General features: G+C 36.9%; 1 protein-coding gene across 1 annotated transcript in view; it reads left to right on the top strand.

Annotated features, from left to right (window-relative positions):
* Nucleotides 1-20,669, top strand: part of LOC306864217 (integrin alpha-1-like) — a 51,836-nt gene that overhangs the window by 10,663 nt on the left and 20,504 nt on the right. Inside the window, exons 2-11 of the mRNA XM_079408054.1 lie at nucleotides 4,163-4,283; nucleotides 7,429-7,541; nucleotides 12,684-12,775; nucleotides 14,379-14,493; nucleotides 15,156-15,277; nucleotides 16,956-17,104; nucleotides 17,371-17,521; nucleotides 17,654-17,828; nucleotides 19,601-19,674; nucleotides 20,179-20,323. Of these exons, the coding sequence (XP_079264180.1) occupies nucleotides 4,163-4,283; nucleotides 7,429-7,541; nucleotides 12,684-12,775; nucleotides 14,379-14,493; nucleotides 15,156-15,277; nucleotides 16,956-17,104; nucleotides 17,371-17,521; nucleotides 17,654-17,828; nucleotides 19,601-19,674; nucleotides 20,179-20,323 (1,257 nt within the window). The remainder of the gene's footprint in view (nucleotides 1-4,162; nucleotides 4,284-7,428; nucleotides 7,542-12,683; nucleotides 12,776-14,378; nucleotides 14,494-15,155; nucleotides 15,278-16,955; nucleotides 17,105-17,370; nucleotides 17,522-17,653; nucleotides 17,829-19,600; nucleotides 19,675-20,178; nucleotides 20,324-20,669) is intronic.

Genomic DNA, 20,669 nt, shown 5'->3' with positions numbered 1-20,669 from the left:
AATTTTAGCAAAGTTAAAAAAAAAATTAAAACATGAAAGGTCATGCATGCTTTTTGGAAACACTAAGAAAACTCAAAGCTGCAGACAGCAGTTCTTTAGTATTGTCTTTATGTGGTTTTTGAAAATCAGATGGAGAATGTTCTGCTTTGTGTAGGCTGTAGTTTTTTTTCACACTTTACCCCTGCATGATGCATAAAGGATGCTCTGGTTGTGACTTGCAGGAAGTGTACCTACTACACACATGTGAGAATCCATGTCAAGATGAATAAAAAACATTTTCTGAAGATTGATATTGACCATTTTCCCTCATTTTCCCATTTTTTAATAATCTAGAGCCTAAACAGAATCATACGTTATCTGAGTTGCTGTCTACGTTGAATATGGTGGAATAAAAAAATAATGGCAAGAAATGTGTTTGAGTTGTCTTCACAGGCTGCATGCAAAAGCAACATACAACCGATTCACAAAGAAATGACTCTTCTTAGCTAGTTCTTTTTAGTAAATCAGAAACATACATTGTGACCAGTGCAGTCCGATTTCCAAAACAAATGATTCTTGTGAGCCAGTTCTTTTAATAAGCAGTCAACACACTCTTATGGCAATTTGTAACTTCTTTATATTTTGGCAAATTGGTGGTGAATTCATTTTGTATGAATTTGTACAAGCTCATTTGTATTTTTATATGGCCTGCTTATAGGCTCCACTGGAGGTTAGGTTTAGTGGTGGACCTTCTTGCTTAATTTTGTTTCTAAAAATCATAAATTTTTTGTATGAATCAAATTATAAAATAGTTACATTTTTCATGGTATTGTAAATAGTTACCAGTTTAAATCAATATGAAAAACGGCCCTGTATAAAAGTTTACTAAAATAACAATTAAAACCAATAAAATATATAAATAATGTAATATAATATATAATATATAAATATAATATATAAATAAAACCTTTTTTATTTCAGCTAGTTGCTTTTCTCATTTAATTTTTTTTTTATTTTTAACTAAAACTGAAATAAAAATTAATAAAAACTATATAGACATAAAAACCTAGAACTAAAAATAACAAAAATACAACAAAATTACTAAAACTTCAGAGAACATTTTAAATGAAAATGGAAAATAAAAAACTATATTAAACTATATTAATAAAAAACAAAAGTAATAGTATTTCAGTAATATTAATATTAAACACTGCATTTACAGAATTTATCAATTAAATATGCCAAAATGAATTGGAATTGATATTCTGCAAGTTATAAGTTCATTTATATTTCAGACTAATAATTACATATTCAGATTTACTTCTATATATTCATGATTTACATTATATATTCAGATTTATAAAAAAATATATTCAAATTCACTTCTATATTCACAATTTACATTTATATAGTCAGATTTTATATAATTATTTCATGTGCTTCATAGTTTAATTTAATTTAATATTCCATCTCTGGCGAGAGGGATTCTCCTGTTCTTTAAGAGCAAGAACCCCCTGAACTCCTGAATCTTGACTATAAATTGTGTTCTTGGGAGTGCTGTGATCCATGTGTCTGGCCATCTTCCCCATCTGTGATCAATGCAAAGGGCCTCTTTGGCTTGTGGCCATCTTGAAGCACCTAATTGCATTTGTATTTTCTCTGGCATACTGTAGAGGCTTGAAATCAATCACGTCTATTGAGGGAATGGATGATACATTCCCATTCACCATTAGCATGAATCCAGCAAAAATGATTGAACTCCAATGTAAGAGTGTTTTTAAGGCCTCTCTTTCCATGTATTCCCAAGGTTATGTGTGTGTTGCTGTGTTTGCACAACTGCTGTGTATATGATTTGTAGTGTGTTTGCTGAGCACTAGCTCAGAGCGCGTCCTGTATTAAACCTCAGCAGGAAGTCTTGCCTTTTCCTCTCGTTATACATTACAAACACTCTCTTCATTAAGAGAGGAGTCAGTTCTCCTGGTTTAGAGGATGGTGTGTGTCTGTGAGGAGATAGACGTAGTCGAGGAGGAAGCCAGCTGTCCGGTTGCCTTTGGTCCTCTACGTCTTTGTTTACAGAGTCAGTAGATTGCAGAGGAAATTCATTCTGTTTATCTAACTTGCAAATCCGTCCCAAAACAGAACAGCTGCCCCACAGGATGGGAACGGGTTGGCACATCTCTTCTTCATCTGCGTTCTTCATCTGTCTTCTTTGTCTACAGTATGTCTACATCTTCTGCCTCGTCTTATTTTTGTTGCTCTTCTTGCTTTTCCAAAACATGCTTGTTGGACATTTGTTGTTTAGCTGACTTTCAGCTTCTCAAATATTCTTCACTTTCTTCACTGTTTTTCTTCAGCTCCTCCTTTGAAGTTTTTTGCAGCTTTTTCTTCAGATTCATCACCTTCTTCTCTTCATCTTGCTCTTTTTCTTCCTCTTTTAACTTCTTCCTGTTATCATTCTTTGTCTTCTTATTTTTCTTCAGTTTCTTCATTGTGCTTTTCTTCAGCTTCTCCTCTGAGGTTTTTACAGCTTCTTTTGATTCATCATCATCATTTTCTTTTCTTTCTCTTATTATTCTGTCTTCATCTTCATGTTCGTCTTCTACTTCAGCTTCTTCTTTGTCTTCTTCTTCACTTTCGTCTTCTTTCTGTTCTTGTTTTTCCAAACACATATATTAGTTTGCAGTAAAATGTGTTCTGTTGCACATTTAATCTTTTTCAGAATCTTCATCTTCGTCTTCTGTGTCTTTTCATGTTCTTCTTCTTCAGCTTCTTCTTAATCTTCTGCATTGTTATATCTTCATGTTCCTCAGATTCTTTCTGGCCTTCTTGAGCTTCAATTGCTCCTTTGCAGCTTAATTTTCTTGAGCTTCACTTTCATCAGCTTCTTCTTTGCCTTAACTAAGCCTCTAGTCTTTTTCATGTTCTTCTTCTTCAGCTTCTTATTTATCTTCTTCATCGTTATATCTTCATGTTCCTCAGATTCTTTCTATTTTAGCTCCTTTTCAGCCTCTTCTGCATCATAACTTTCATGAGCTTCGTATTTTGAACGTCTTCATGTTCAGCTTCTTGTTCCTTCTCTTATTATAACACATTGCTTCCGTCTAGATTGCAGAGGAAATTCATTCTGCTTATCTAACTTGCAAATCTAACTAAAAACAAAACAGCATTTCCTCCAGCCAAAAAAGGCCCAGCAAGTGTCTAATGAACATGTTTCTTCTTCTTCTGCATTCTTCATCTTTTTGTCTTCTTTTTTTCTTTTGCTTGTTTTTCCAAAACACATTGGTTGTGTCTTGCCTGTCAAAGTAGCGAGTGTATAAATGGTCTTTGGTCTGGTCTTTCAGATGGCCACTCATCATGCATATCGTCCTCAGAAGTTAAGCCTCAATGGAAAGCGGGAGTAGACATTCATATGAGGCATGCCCACGAACATACTGTTTCCTCATTGAGTCATGACTAGATGTTCTACATTCATTAGCTCAGAAGATGACTTATCGACAGATAACAGACATAAGGCAGCACAACTGGATTTCTGTCTCTTCGTGTTTTCACCCAGATCCAGCATCTACTCAACACCACAGTGATTTGTTAATCTTCACAATTCCCTTCCAAATCCTGGAATTGAATAAATCATGACTGGAATTCCTTTGCACACAACATGCGAAAAGACTCTCTGTGGCCTCTGCACAATGAAGTATTTAAACACTATACTTAGTTCTCCTTTTATATACAGTACTAAAAGTCAGACTCTGGTTGTCTTCATGAAGAGGACATTGTCCAAGAGGTCAGCATGGCTACGTGAAATTCCTCTGCCTACTATGATTGCATTGCTCCCCGTAGGATTCGCATGTTTAATTCCCACACAACTGGGCATGAACAACTGGGACTATTTCTCTCTCTCTCTCCCAAAACAAAACAGGGAAATTAAAAGTCTGTGTGTTTATTTACTTATGTATATTAATATTCATTATAAATATTTAACAATTAATAAACAGCTGAGTATTTGCAGTAACTTGTAAGCTAATGTTCCATTCATGCTAGTAAATACTAGTATTTATATTATCAGCTCATTGGAAATGTTTCTTTTATTGGACAAACTGACCCTTAGTCTTATTTATAAGGGAAAGCGATATGCATATTGTATGTAATGTTTATGTTGTCTTTTTTATTGTATGTTTCTTCATAGCTCTGCTGCCATGGTTGTCATGTTTCAATGTTGACGAGAAGAACCAGATGTCTTTCAGTGGACCAATGGAGGACATGTTCGGATACACCGTCCAACAATTTGAGAACAGTGAGGGAAAGTGGTATGTTTTTATATTATATCTATAAATGCTTGCGGGCTAGAACATACAGAATATACAGAGTATACAGAATTACCAAATTTTGTCATAAGTTAAATATATTAAGCTTCTGCAATATATAAATATATTGTGGAAACTTAATTTCCTGTAGAGCTTCTTTGCAACGATTTGTATCGTAAAAAAACAGCACCAATGGGTGTGGAAATTTCTGCGGGTTATTTACTGACAATGCGCAAATTAAAGAACACAGATGCAACATCTAATTTACATATTGACCAAGCGCAACGCAAATTAGGGTAGTCGCAAATAAACAATTAAGAAGCCACAGTTTGTTGAAAACTGGAGGCCAAAAAATTAAGGGTTGCAAGAAGTTTTCAGAGACCTTGGTCTAGGGTTGCAAAGGGGTGTAAAATTTGCGGTAAATTTCCGGAAACTTTCCAAAAATTCCCGGATGATTAAAAAAAATCCTGGAAAGGTTCCAAAATTTCTGGAATGTTTCTGAAATTTAATGGAAATTTTCCACCTTTTTGCAACCCTAGACCTGGTTTTGCGTGACTCCTAGTTGAGGGTTCCAAGACATCTTTTATTTCTTGAAGCAAATTAAAAAATAACATGGCTTGGCAAACAATATGTTCAGATAATATGCTCTTTTGGCATTCCAAATAAATTAATACGTGTGGAAAAAACCCTGTCCCTTCTACCCACACGCTCTCTGTTCTCTCAAGCGCAAAATAGTTTAAGACATGCTTTTTTGGGGAATTAAATAATGGCGCAAATACCGATAATTTGATGAGCGCAAATCTTAGTAAACGCGTTGTGTGATTCATTTTAATACTCTCCTCCCATAAATTTTGCATCTCAAAGAGAAACTCCTACAAATGCATATTCAATAAGGTCAGGTGCAAAAATAACTGTCCACGCTTTTTCAGCGCTAATTCTTCACTGCATATCTTTAGTAAATCCTGACAGTACTATTTTAACGCCAAAATTAAAATGGTTTGCATTGGCGCAAGCTGTTAGTAAAACTGGCCCTAGATATGCTATTTATTTTAGTATTTACTGAATATTATTAGAACCTTTAGATTTGAAAGTTTGAAAATCTCCACTTGATGTATGTGATTAGAATATTCGCCATTCAAAATTGAACCGACATTGATAATATCATTGAATTATTTGAATACTGAATTCTGATTGGTCATTGCTTTTTTGCCTCTATTTAGCATTTTGTACAACCAAAACAATTCACATGCTTGAGTGTCATGACGATGGCAAGTGGTTTTGATGCAATAATTTACTACATAATAATAAGCAATATCACTCAGAACCATCCCATAATAATGCCAGGAATTGTCATTGTAAACCTATGAGCACCACTGATGTAGTCTGCTTTTGTAATGACTCGGGTTTTTTTTCCAATAAAGTCATCAAGCTAATGTACTAAGGCCTGCTATCTCCATTACGAACACTGTATGAAACAGCTCCCCTCAGCGAAACCTCATATTGTGAATTCAAACATCTGTAGTCTCTTAAAAACGGGTCCAGCAGCACATTTTAGCACTCCTTGTAATGGTTAACCCTCTACTTCCAGACAAACACCTCAGCTGGTGTGAAACCCCCAAGACAGCTTTACATAAACCTCTCACAGGTGGCCTTGACTGACTTGTAAACCTTGCCAATGACCTGTTTAGCATAGTTAGATGATTTGACAGACATGATCGGGATGGATTTTAAAGAGTACATTAGGGTTTTTTGAGGATCACAACAACAGCGAAGCAAAAAAAAATTGTTTAATAGAAAGCTTTAAAAAACATTCATACAGCACTTTCTTTGAAGAACCAAAGAAATCAGATTTCTACAAGAACTTACTGTTATTTTATTGACATTCTGTTCAAGTTGGCTTTAGATGTTAAGTATTTTTATTCAAAAGGTTTTCATTAACTAAAAATTAGAGGACATGACTTAAATTGACTTCTCAAACCTCAATGATTGGATTTCTTCACCTTTTTTTGTCCAAAAAATATATTTTGCAATGAATGTGAATAGAAGCGGAAGGTGTTGAGCATCAAAAATTACATAAAGCATAATAAAATTATCCTAGAAGTGGTTTAAGACATCAGTGACTTTGTGCAAATTGCACAATGTTTCTCGAATGTCTTGTAGCCGTATTTATTGATGTGTCTTTCATGCATAATATTTCAATGTATTTGACCACAAATGAGATTTTAAAGTTACGGTGGAGGAGAATGTGACTTAAATTACAGCTTGTTTCTCACACAAAGTTCTCATATGACTTTAGAAGACTTATGTGGATAAACGTCATGCTGCTTTTTGGTGCCATTATTGTATGGTATTATTTGAACTTAACAACCCCCATTCACTTTCATTGTATGGAAAAGAGCAGCCAGGACATTATTCCATATTTCTCCTTTTGTTTTCCACAGACGCAAACAAGGTTTGAAATGACATGAGGTTAAATGTTTGTATTAAAATGTTTGTATTTTTTGTGAATCATCAGTCGGTCAAGGCTAAAATATATTGTTTGTAGATTTTGGAGGTGACTGGTGTTCAAAGTTGTAACAAGGGAAGATTGCATGGGCTCTCGCTTGTATCCACTACTGTGTGAAGGCCCACTTGTGCACAGGAATGCCAATGACTTGAGTTGTTTACATGCTTACACAAGGATGTCTACTTTTAGCACTGTTGTCAAAAACCGCCATTAGAAACCTGAAGAACATGGCAAGTGTTCTTTTATTCAGCTAAGTGCACTCAGATGTAGCACAGAACATAATGAAACATAAACAACCTTTCATGTTATCTCACTTTAAAGCGCATAAATCACAGTGGGCTTCAATGGTAAAACATCACATATCCGTCAATATCATATTCAAACTCTCTAACAGTTATTGTTCCAAAAAAAGAAACTCTTTTCTCCCCATTGTTCTGACATTTCACGTATGTTCCATTTTACAGTAATATTTAAAAATAAGCATGTGCATATTTATGTTATGCTTTTTGTTCCCACTGGAAAACTGGCGAATCAATCAACTGCACTTTGGCTCAGCGTGCTTCCACTTTCTCACAAAGCCCAAGGGTTTTTTTGCGGTCAGGGATAAATGACCCCGCTCTTTACTTCCTGCTTGTTCTGCAGGGTTCTGATTGGTTCTCCTCTGACTGGACAGCCGGCTAAACGGACCGGAGACGTCTACAGGTGCCCCGTGGGACAAAACAAAACCACTGGATGTGAAAAATTCCTTTTGCCAGGTGAGAGGTGGCCTTCTTGAAAACATTTGTGTGTTCGGTTAGCGCCATCATGTTTTCCGCAAGCTATTTTTGTTCATTGCTGTGTATCATCTGTCTGTATTTACTGTGTGCTTTTACTCTGTGGGTGTGGTTATACCAGAAAACTTGTTATAGGAAGGGTAACAGACATTACCTCAGTTGGCGAGAAATTGTCATACTTCCTCAGCTGGTACTACTTTGACTGTCCCAAACACTGCTGCGTGACTCAAGGGTACTAGCAGATTTAAGCAGATAAACATGCACTAACATGGCACTTTGACTTGGCATGCAAACTCCTCCAGATTTGAGAATGAAGTTCTCAAATCATCTTTCCAAAATAAAACCTCCAGAGAGGGGAGATGATACACCCTTCCTCAGTCCTAAAGTCAAAACAATTACGGGAGTCACGTGTCGTGCTCATGAACCTAGTCGCACTTGAGTAGAGCTCCGTATGTTTGGCCCTTTTTGCAGTTGTTTTTTTTTTCGTTTTATTTATTAATAATACTTTCACTGATGCATGCAATCGGAAACATCAGAAGTTGTCTCCGTCGGCTTCTCCGATTAAGAAGAAATCTAAGTTACCGACCGCGAGCGATATGGTGGACAAGATGGCGAACACTGTTACACACTTTGAGGACATTCTAAGAACCGAGTTGACGGCGATGCGGAACGAGTTCGCTTCTCACATGTCAGTTGTTCAGTCGCTATGCTCTAAACTGGATCTTCTTACAGGGGAGATGAAAGAACAAAAGAAAGTCGTCGTAGATCACGATAGGCGCGTTGCCGCGCTTGAGCAACATGTTCGTGGCCTAATGGTTAGAGAGTCGGACTCGTAGTCGAAAGGTTGCGGGTTCGAGTCCCCGGCCGGCAGGGATTGTAGGTGGGGGGAGTGAATGTCCAGCGCTCTCTCCACCCTCAATACCACGACTGAGGTGCCCTTGAGCAAGGCACCGAACCCCTAACTGCTCCCCGGGCGCCGCAGCATAAATGGCTGCCCACTGCTCCGGGTGTGTGTGTGTGTGTGTGTGTGTGTGTTCACTACTCACTGCTGTGTGTGTGCACTTGGATGGGTTAAACGCAGAGCACCAATTTCGAGTATGGGTCACCATACTTGACAATACGTCACGACTTTACTTTACTTTTTATGTTGTGGACTTACAGGATCGCAATAGGCACAGCAATCTGCATCTGGTCGGATTGCCTGAAGGTTCCGAAAAGGACGACCCTATGGGCTTTTTGAAAAGATTGCTACCGACGTGGCTCCCGTCTCTGGCGGGCAAAGAGATTGAAGTGGAGCGAGCGCATCGCGTGTACACAAGGCTCACCTCAGATCGCGTTAAACCTCAGGTTTTCATCTTTAAACTGCTGCGGTACACGGAACGGGAGCTCATTCTGCGGGCCGCCAGACTTCATGCCCCGGTGAAAACATTCGACGGAGCAACGCTGTCTTTCTTTCCAGATTTTTCTCCAATCACCGCAAAAAGAAGTGCATTTGCGCCAGTTAGGAAGTAAATGAGAGAAGCTGGCATCCAGAATTTTCTTCTCTATCCTGCAAAGCTGAAGGTCATTCTCAATCGAGGTGAACCTAAAATGCTACACTCCCCAGAAGAAGCAAGAGTTTTTCTCAGATCCCATTCATCCACCAGCTCTCAGTAAGCTTCAGCTGGACATTTGCTGTCTAATCGGAGAAGAGATGCTCTAAATGGTTGGGTGACTGTCTCTTTCACTGTACACTTCTTAATTCATAGTTACTAGAAGCTTTCATTGTGCGTACAGTATCGCTTACTGATTATGATGTTATTTTATTTATGTTTCTAGTTGTATTTCTTCTCTCTCTCTCCCTTTATATATATATATATATATATATATTAGGGGTGTAACGATACAGCAGTGGCACGGTTCGGTTTGGTTCACGGTTTTGGGGCCATTGCAGTCAGCACTAAACAAAAATGAAATAAATACCTCCAATGTAGACTAGTCAGAATAAAACATTTCTCTCTTTAGTGCAGCCAGCTTAACAGAGTAAACTAAAATGAGATAACTCCAATGTAGGTACTCAGAAATAAACATTTGTCTCTTTAGTGAAGTCAGCTTACCTGAAGTAAACTAAAATGAAATAAATAAACTCCAATGTACTCTAGTCAAAAATAAACACTGGCTTGTCCACTCTAAGAAACATTTGGAAGTTCAATTAAGTTTTAAGTTCTTTTTCAAAAACACCATCATGCAGCACATTCTGACTGAAATGCGGTCGCCTCATTCGCGCGAATCGCGCCGCAGGATGTCTATTCGCGCCTTTGCATTGATTTAACATGTAAATCACTCGCGCATATCACGCTTCATTCGCGTCTGGTGTGAACGCACCATGAGATGTGTTTCCTGTCGTATAAGGGGCCGTTCACATATCGCGCCTAAAAACGCTTGGAAAACGCTAGGCTTTCTCCTTTTTTCCAAAGCGCTCGGGCGGTTGTGCTCTGGAGGCGTTGGTGCTAAGCAACCATCAGCTGCGCTCTCCGTTACAACAAGGAAATTTCAGCAATGGATTTCCACCACCGAAAAACCCTTGCTGTAACTCTGTTACAAGGTTTATTTACTAAGAAAAGTAAAAAACGCCGCAGTGTTTGGGTGTACCCCATACTTAAAAAAAAGCTGCTGAGGTTGCAAAGTAACGGAAAAGGTGAGGAAGCTGATTGGTTGGTTCTTGTCACATGACCTGCGGTGCGCTTGCGGCTCTGAAAAGTCTCTTTTTATCTCGATGCGGCGCGGATGCGCCTGGAAAAAACGAGCGCGGCGCTTCCATTATGAGCGCGCATACCGCGCGTCTACATTTGAAATAAGGAACTTGAACGCGCAAAAGACGCGATATGTGAACGTGCCCTAAGAGAGTTTTGTGAAACAGTTACGACAGATTGTGTGCGCTTTGTCTACGACACGAATTCCATTCCTGTACTCCACTGGAATCCAAAGTGTTCCCACACAGGAGACTTAAATGTGTCCGGGGGATCTGCAATTTCAGTACTATGTGAAGCAGCCATCCTGCATATACTAGCAACCGTGTGTGATGCTCACTCCCAAGTCACGTGAAATGACATGCACTTGGAAAACAGTAACTTTAAAAAGCTCTTATTAGTCGTTACTTATACAATTTAATCAAATGTAAGCAAAGAAAAATTTGTTTAAATTAATAGTTAGTTAGAGATAAGTGCCATTAACCTCAACAATGGGAAGCAGGGGGCGTGAGAGTACCGTGTACCGAGAGTATTCGTATCGTGGGTGGTGTATCGCGATCTTTCGGTTCGGTTTGTGATATCGTTTCACCCCTAATATATATATATATATAATTTTTTTTAAAATAGAGATACTACTTAGTCAATATGTGACTATGGGGCCAAAGGTTGGTGCTACAGTAATGTGCAGGTTTTTGTTGACACCACGGACCATATTAAGGGGTGCTGGCAGGTCAAGGTTTGTTCTTAGTTTGATCTGCCATAGTTCATGGGAATGTATTTATATATATTTATATATATTTTTGAATAGTGATGGGAAGGGGGGGGGGGGTGGTTTAATGGTAGACTCATCTGGTTTTATTCTCAAACTTGTATTTTGTATACCTATGACTGACCTTAATATTCTGAGTTGTAATATTAATGGTCTAAATGGCCCTCACAAACATACAGATTTTCTGGATCTTTTGCGAAGAAGAAAGACTGATATAGTGTCCCCTGGAATGTGAATTTTATCGGAGGATCCCCGCCGATAACGTTTATTTTACCCCCGGAATGCAATTTTTACCGGGGAACCCCCCTCGAAATGCAGTTGGGCTATTTTTGGGCTGGTTTTGAGTAGCAATTGGGCGGGTTTTGTTGTGAAAACCTGACAACCCTGGTACAGAGGCTCTTACTGTTTTTGTTATTGAGCTAGTAATTCACAGAAATCAGCCTGTTTTTTTTTTTTAATTACCCCCATTTTATATGTTTATATTTGGAGTGATTGGTTCATTTTTTGGTAAATTTGGTTTGGTTGTTCATTCTTAAAGAAAAGAAAATAATCTCTGTCTATAATAGTGGCAGATATGATACTTGCTCAGACAACACATTTTTCAGTTATGAACCCTGTCAGTGCGCCTGATATTGTGATTACAGACTCACAAGGTTTAGCTAAAATCATCAGATTAATCTGCGCAGAAGAGCTGTACCGAAACACAATTTACGTGAAAACAACTTTGCAAGTAACTTGCATTGTTACATTTCAACCACAGTTGGCGATAGAAAGGCCAAAGTGCAGCAGTTAACTTACAATCAACAGTATGCGCAACTCATTTTAGTTTAGTATTGTGACGCATTTTTGAGTAAAACATATTTAGAGTGGAAAAAACAACGTTGGACGCGGCTTGTAAAATGTTTGTAAAAACGTGAACCATGAATTCTAATATACAAAAGCCAAGAATGTGCATTCAGAGTGTAAGTATGATCTATAATGCTCACATTAAGAGAGTATTTTTGCATCACTGCACATTTTGATCAATGATATAATGTTTTGTTTGTAAGACTCATTAGTCTGTAGCGTTAAGTTAACCTCTGCCTCAATGTCTGACTCTCAGAGGAGGCCTAGAAAGGAAGTGATCCAAAAAACATTTTAATGTCTAATCTACAAATAATGACTTAATCCTTCACCAGATAACTCAATGTTGCATGTCGTCTTTCATTACTTCAGGTATCTGCCTCAAAATAACACACTTCCAACAGGAATTCTGATCTCAGAACAGATGACTCTACTCTCAGTGTTTTCACTTTTATAATTCCTCTTTTTAAATATCTCAATGTTAATGTACAATGTAGATTGTATGGGTTAACTATATTATTTTTCGTACTTGTTTTCATGCCCGTGGCTTACATTATTTTCGCATGGTTTGTTTGTGAAGCAGGAAGGGTCAAAAAAAGCTGCAAAACTGTGTTTTTCTCCATTAAAACCCCACATAAAAGGACCCTACCAATGCTTTTTGTTTTTAAAAAGGAAAGACAATCTCAAGGGTCCTTATATGGGAAAATGCAGGGGAATTTTTGTTTAGATATTCTTTTCATAGGATTTTCACTGTGAGTGCATATTTGTCTATTTTTCTTACAGAAAACACAACAATTCCCAACATAAATGAAGTGAAGGAAAACATGACTATGGGGACGACGCTGGTGGTTAACCCAGACGGCAATGGCTTTCTGGTAGGGAACATCTGCGGATGTGATTGCACTGAGATCTTTATATGTCTTCTGTTACTTCAGCCACTGTTAATTAATAGTGTCTGATCACAGACCTTTTAAATCATTACATTAAAAAAGCTTTGTGGAAATACTCGGTTTTCCACTTAATGTTTATAATTATAGAACAGCCATGACATGCTGGCACTATGTCTGTGTTTGGTTATATTTTATGACTGAACAAATTGTCAGCAATCTGTGATTGCAGTTCATGAAAACACAGCTTTTCCAGTACTCAAAAAAGGGGGAATAATTTGGACCTGAACTTAATGGGATCAAACAGGAATCCAAATGACATTCTGAGCAAAAATAAAACAAAAAAATCCAATGGAAAAGTAGAAATTTCACTTCATTCAGTAGGATCCTAGTTGATTCCATTAGAACTGAGTCCAGTTATTGTAAAAATTGCTTTAGGATTTTATTTGACAAGGTGAGTAACACAGAACTCTGTATTAAAGAATCTGTATTAAAGCAAGTGACAACTGGACATATTCAGCACTTTTGATCACCTTGTTCATTTCTCTAGTTTATTTGAATGGTCCTGCAGTGTGACAAATGACGTTTTAATATACAAATATTCCATATAGCCAGTTTAATAGAAGGTAATGAAAACTAAACATTGCCATGTAGTATTAAGCTTTTTGATACATTGTTTCCAACTGTTCCCATATGCAGTTCCAGCTCCATATGCTGCAAAGGACTGAAACGGAAATAGTTCCACATAAACATTACAAATTAAATAATTAATTGTGGGAGGTCTCAAGTCTCAACAATTACATTACAAATGGAATAGTCACTCCACAAGAGTGTATATATGTGTATATACTATAATTCAAAAGTTTGGGTTCGGTATAATTTTCTAATGTTTTTGAAAGAAGTCTCTTATGCTCACCAAGGCTCCATTTATTTGATGAAAAATACTGTAAAAACAGTGATATTATCAAATTTTATTACAATTTAAAATAACGGGCTTATATCTGAATATATTTTAAAATGTAATTTATTCATTATTCATTTATTCATTTTTAATTAAATGTTATTTTTTAAACTTTGAAAGAATTTCAAAATTTCTAAAACAATTTCAACATTGATAATAAATCAGCATATTAGAATGATTTCTGAAGGATCATGTGACACTGAAGACTGGAGTAATGATGCTGAAAATTCAGCTTTGAATCTCAGGAATAAATGACATTTCAAAGTCTATTAAAATTTAAATCTTTATTTTAAATTGCAATAGTATTTCACAGTATTACTGTTTTTTAGATTTAATAAATGCAACATTAATGAGCATAAGAGACACTTATTTAAAAAAAAAAAAACATAACAAATCTTGCAGCATACATGTGTAATTTTTGTTTCTATTTCCATTTCAGTTAAAGTATTTTTTTTTCTATAAATTTTTATAGCACTGTACATGTGTATAGATGAGTCTTTGCTGTCCGGCCAAATTACGAAAATATAAGACAAGAAAATGCTAGGCTTTTTTTTCTGTGAAGACCATAAAGTTTCATGTCATGTCAGCTACTCAGTGCTCAAATCCCTCTCTCTCGTTCCCTCTGGGCAGGCCTGTGGTCCTCAGTACGGCTACATGTGTGGAAAACAGCAGTACATCACTGGGATCTGCTCGAATGTCAGCTCCTCCTTCAAAGTCCTCAACTCCATCGCTCCGACTGTACGAGGTACGACACACACGTGTTGTGAGTGTACATTAGCGCATTGCAGCCGTGTAAACCGCAGCCGGTCTCCCCTGTGCCACATGTCCATGTTAGGACAGTGTTTAGGAGAGCTGACATCTCCCAATGCAACACAGAACCAGTGACTCATCATAAAACATACTGTATGATGTTTCATAGCAACAACCAGCACTGTCCCCCACATCATTTCATTTCAATTCTGCATTATTAAATTCAAATTTGAATTCTCAGTTTGATTCTTAATGGCAAATAGCGCTGGTTAGCATTCAGTCTAAGCCTTTATTTACCACGGTATATACAGATGTACAAACTATATTGAGTTTCTAATGAAAGGTCACATCTCGTTTCTTCCATATACAAAAAGTGACTGGAAAAACAGCATAAGCTGTGATTAATCACTGCTTTTCTGTGTCACAGCGAGGTCAGCGTCACTTCCAATTTCATGGCTCAATATGTTTCAAAACATTTTTATAAAAGTGCGCACAGTTTCAGTTAGCTGTAATGTATTTCCTGTGTAAACCTACTAGTTTGCTGTTGGCATTAAGCTTCCTTTCAGGAATTTAAATGAAAGCAGTGTGGTATTTATTTCTCTTTCTCACTATATAATTGTAAAGAAGGTGCTCATTAAGTTTACTTACTTGTTTCAGAGTGCAAGCAGGATATGGACATTGTCATAGTGTTGGACGGTTCCAACAGCATCTACCCGTGGGAGCCCATCACCGATTTCCTGCAAAAATTTATCCAGAGCATTGAAATCGGACCAGCCCGGGTGAGATTTTTGTAATTATAGTGCTCTGGAGAGCAACGATGTAGTTTGTCTTGAAACACATGTTGTCTTGAAACACATTAGAAATTACATCAGGTTAAAAAAAAATATCCACTTACTGCATCATTGGATGTTTAACTCAAGCTGATTTTTTAAAGGAATAGTTGGCTCAAAAATGAAGATTTTGTCATCATTTATTTCCCCTGTAGTGGTTCCATACATCTATGACTGACTTTCCTGTTTTGAAACTCAAAAAAGATATTTTGAAGAATGTTTCGAACAACATTTGACCCCATTGATTTTCAATGTATGAACAAACCCCCCCCCCCCCCCCCCCCCCCCAAAAAAAAAAAAAAACAACAGCTTTTTTTCCACAGGGCAAAATAAATGTATCCAAGTTTGGAAAAGTTTATATAATATTAATTTATATAACATAATATTATTTATGTACTATTATAGCATTTATTATTTTTTTTTATATTTTCAACTTTCATTTTCATTTCCATGTAAATGTAAAAAAGAAATTATATTAATATTTATTGGTATTTTTATTCATTTTATTAGTTTTTTATATTTATGTTTAGCATTAATTTCTTTTTTATAAATCAGTTTTAGTGATTTCAAGTGGTTGCAAGACTATTTTATTTTAGCTAGTTGCCAAAGCAATATCTTATTTTCACTTAGTTTTATTTAATGTACTAAAATAAAAATAAATTAAATAAATTAAAACTACATATTAGTGCTTTCAAACGATTAATCGTGATTAATGGCATCCAAAATATAAAAAAATATGTACATAATATATGTGTGTGTAATGTGTATATTTATTATGTATACATAAATACAGACACATGCATGTATATATTTAAGAAAAATAGGATATGTTTATATATATATATATATTTAGATATATTATAAATAATATGAATATAAATATATACTGTATGTGTGTGTCTTAGTATATACATAATAAATATACACATTACACACATACATACACAAAAACTTTTATTTTGGATGCGATTAATCGTTGCCCAGCATTACTAGATAGACATAAAACAACCCAATAACTTATAAAAATGAAGAAAAAAAAAACTAAAACTTTAACTGAAATGAAAATAGAAACAAAAAATGCAAAAAGTAATTAAACATTTTTGAATAAAACTAATAGTGTCTGAATGATACTACAATAACACTGATAATAAAATAATTTTCATTTTTGGGTGAAACCCTTTAGTGGTTGGAATTAAAACTGTTTTATGAATTGTGTACTTGTTAAAAACCATAGCGATTTGTTTTGTCAATGTTGTGTGCAGTTAGTCGCACATAAGTGGATCTGTCATCAGCTTACACTAACATCATTACAAGGACTATTACATAAAGACTTTCCATGGAGAAGCTACTGGGTGGTTTGATCCTAGGGAAATAAAGGCTTTCTTGAGCACACCACTGGAAAATACGGCTCCAGAACGTTGAGCTGGGGGAAGACCACATATTCCATGGTTAAATAAATGCTCGCAGGGCTTTTTTGAGAGAATGACTTCACTTTTGAGTCAGCACAGACAGAGACGTTTAGCAGAGAGAAACAACGGTGTGTCTGAGGGCCACCCAAACTCTCTATGTTTTGTAGCATCGCCTGAGCTTTATGTGTAACTTTTTGTTTGGGCTTTTGATTCTCCAGGTGGGCATTGTGTCTTATGGAGACGATGTCGGCCACGTCTTCAACCTCAGCCAGTTCAATAACACAAAAGACCTTCTTGCGAAAGCTGGTACTATATCTCAAAGAACCGGCCACAGAACCATGACAGCTCTCGGCATTGATACAGCAAGGTATCAAACAATAACATTCAAAGACTAATTTTAAATTTGAAAATGTTATGATAAAATGTATTCTGGATAACATGAGCTTCAATATTATAATTTGTAATGAATAGAGTTGTATTAAACTATATTAATTAAAAGCATTTTCACCGGCAGTCTGGAGCTCGTTGGATTTCAGAAAAATCCCCAAATAATCATTATTTTCAGTGTGTCAATTCAAACAAAGTTGTAAACTTTGTACAAAATCATGACCTGATGTTGTTTATTTTCTAAAGGAAAGAGGCCTTTACGGTGGAGCGAGGAGCAAGACCAGGGGTCAAAAAAATCATGGTGATCGTCACAGATGGCGAGTCACATGACCACTACAATTTGATAAATGTCACTAATCAGTGTGAAAAAGATGGGATTGAGCGGTTCGCTGTTGCTGTAAGTATATCCATCCATGTATGATAAAAAATAACATAATAAATACTATGGTGCGTGGATTCAATGGTTTCAGTAGACAATATAGATTGCTGTTCATTTTTAACGTGGCACATGTAATTTTGTGTTTTGTAGGTCCTTGGTGACTATAATCGACAAAATAAAACCAATGAACAAATAAAGAAGTTTATTGACGAAATTGAATTTATTGCTAGCGACCTCAAAAGCGATCATTTCTTCAATGTGTCGGATGAAGCAGCATTAGTGACCATCGTGGATACCTTAGGAAGCAAGATCTTTGCCTTAGAGGGTAAGGTACCTAATATAGTATGTTTACATTCCTATTAAGTATTAAACATATGGTTGGACATACAATTTTCACATTGCAGATGATAAATCAGGCAAAAAATCTAGATGAGTTTGTGTCTTCATCAGAACAGATTTGGAGAAATGTAGCATTACATCACTTGCTCACCAGTGGATCCTCTGTAGTGAATGGGTGCCGTCAGAATGAGAGTCCAAACAGCTGATAAAAACATCACAATAATCCACAAGTAATCCACACCACTCCAGTCCAGTCCATCGATTAATATCTTGTGAAGTGAGAAGCTGCACATTTGTACAAAACAAATCCAGCATTACGACATTTTAACTTTTTAACAATTTCTTCTGGCTAAAATACAAGTCCTCTGTTTATAAAATAGCTTTCTCCAATGTAAAAGTCGTCTCGTCTGAATCATGAGAGAAATATGCACAGATCAAACACAAGTGACAAGTGAAAACAGCCAAATCAGTTCTGAACAAAAATGTCAGTGGATTTTGATGTGAGAGGACAACGGGAGATGAACTCACTGGAGGAAGTGTTATTATGAATTATAAACTGGTATTTTGACTAAAAGCGTCTGAAGTTGAAAATTTTGACTAGAAGCACCCAATGTCAGAACATCTTGATGGATTTGTTTCTTTCAAACATGCAGCTTTTCAATTCACAAGACATTAACTGATCAAAAATTTAGAAAACGAATCGGGGCCGTGTTCCAAAACAAACTTGTAGCCAATCAGCAGCAAGGGGCGTGTCTACTCATGATACAAAGGAGAGAGCGCTTATCAGTGCACATGACGGACATTAGCCGAGCCGAGTGACGACAGAAAGATAGAGGTGGCAGATAAAAAACAAAAGAGGAAAACGTCTACGGAACAAAAGAAGGCTTACACCGTGTCTACACCGGATGCAACAGTTGTCCTATCACGGTCTGTCTACACTGGACACAACAAAGCGACCATTGAAAATCATTTGAAATTTGTGTCAATATGTCATAAATAGAACACGGCAGCGGTTTACTGTCGGGGATTTGTCGCGGCGCGGCTTCCAGTGTAGACAGCATCACTGATTATAATGTGTAGACACAGTGTTACGATAAAAGGCAAGAAATAGGACCTGTGTAAATATTGGATCAGCTTTCCAGCACTGGAGAGAACTCATGGAGCGGGAAGGCCTGCGATCGGACGCCGAGGTTGCTATGTTTCTTCTCGATAGGTGAGTAACATTGATTTTGCTTTGTTTCACAGAACTAATCGTTGCCTGGGTTGCATACGTATTTGTGGGGTGGAGCTATCAAAATAGGGGCGAGACCATTTTGGGGTAGGGGCGTGTTTGTTTTGGTGATTTCAAATGTCAACATTGGCTACCAGAAATCCCTTACCCCACCTTTAACTGGAGTAGTGTGGATAACTTGTGGATTATTGTGATGTTTTTATCAGCTGTTTGGACTCTCATTCTGACGGCACCCATTCACTGCAGAGGATCCATTGGTGAGCAAGTGATGTAATGCTACATTTCTCCAAATCTGTTCCCATGAAGAAACAAACTCATCCACATCTTGGATGCACAACACCCTAAAATCATGATGCCAAGTTTTGCACAAACAGCACTCTCCCAATTTCTTCCAAAAAAACTACAGTTTTAACTATAACTAGCATATTTTCTTACTGCAAATAAGGGAATAATATTTCAAATGTTTAATGTTGAGCATTTTTCATGAAACCTGTACCAAAAATGTAAAAATGGCCTTTGTCTAACAGCCACATCTGATAACCACACCTCCTCGTTTGAGATGGAAATGTCTCAGTCGGGATTCAGCGCTCACACGTCTAAAGTAAGTGTCCTGTCAGTCTGCTCTCAAGAGAAGTGTTCTGTAATACAGATCAGATCAGATTCTGACCCCGTCCTGTTGTCTGATTTACATTATCTGACATCCTGCTCCTGGTGTGTCATGCATAACTACAGAGGAAACGTGCAAACGCTTCAGTGTTTGGTTATGAATCACAGAAGGAAGTACTCTGAGTCTGTTAGCGTGTCACATCCTTTCTCAATTTGACAGAGACAGCAGTGTTACTTCTCTAGCATATTTTTGAATGCATTGCTGGTTATTTGCTGTCCCCTCAAAATAAAAAGTTCATCAAAACATCATAAAAGTAATCCATATGAATCCAAGTCTTCTGAAGACACATTATTGATTTATATTTAATTCATGCTTTTAGTCACATAAAAACATTGATCAATGCACACATATGCAGTATAGCGCCTCACATATTATAAGTGGAAGTTCAAATGTGCTTGTAATTGTTATATATGTAATACAATGTATTTTTTCTGACAGGCAGGTGTGATGCTGGGAGCCGTGGGTGCCTTCGACTGGAACGGGACTGTAGTGATGCAATCTGGGCAAGAGTTTGTTGTTCCCAAAAAAAACACCTTCCACGACCATACAGAGCAGAGATACGAAGGCATTGCGGGATACGTAGGTAAGGACTACGAATGACATTTAACCTCTTCTTTTGGGCCACTTTTATTCTCAGTAAGAGTGGACAGAAAATGATGAATGGAATCAGCAAATACCGTAAGTGTCAGTTTTGAACTCGCCTGCATGAGTTTGTGTCCCATCCATTGCAACAACAGCTTTAGTAACTACCTATACCTTTAACTTCAAGACTAGAAAGACAATAAGCCAAGGCCTTGAATGATTATACTTCTTGGGTACCAAATAACCAACAATAAAAATGCTGTATATACATTTGCAGAATTTTATTTCCTTCATAATATTCTCCTCGGAGAGACAAGGAAGCTTACAATAGAGGACAGTATGGTGCT

This window comes from Barbus barbus (assembly GCF_936440315.1).
Source record: "Barbus barbus genome assembly, chromosome: 45".
Classification (NCBI taxonomy): Eukaryota; Metazoa; Chordata; class Actinopteri; order Cypriniformes; family Cyprinidae; genus Barbus; species Barbus barbus.
This window is presented reverse-complemented; position numbering and strand designations above follow the sequence as displayed.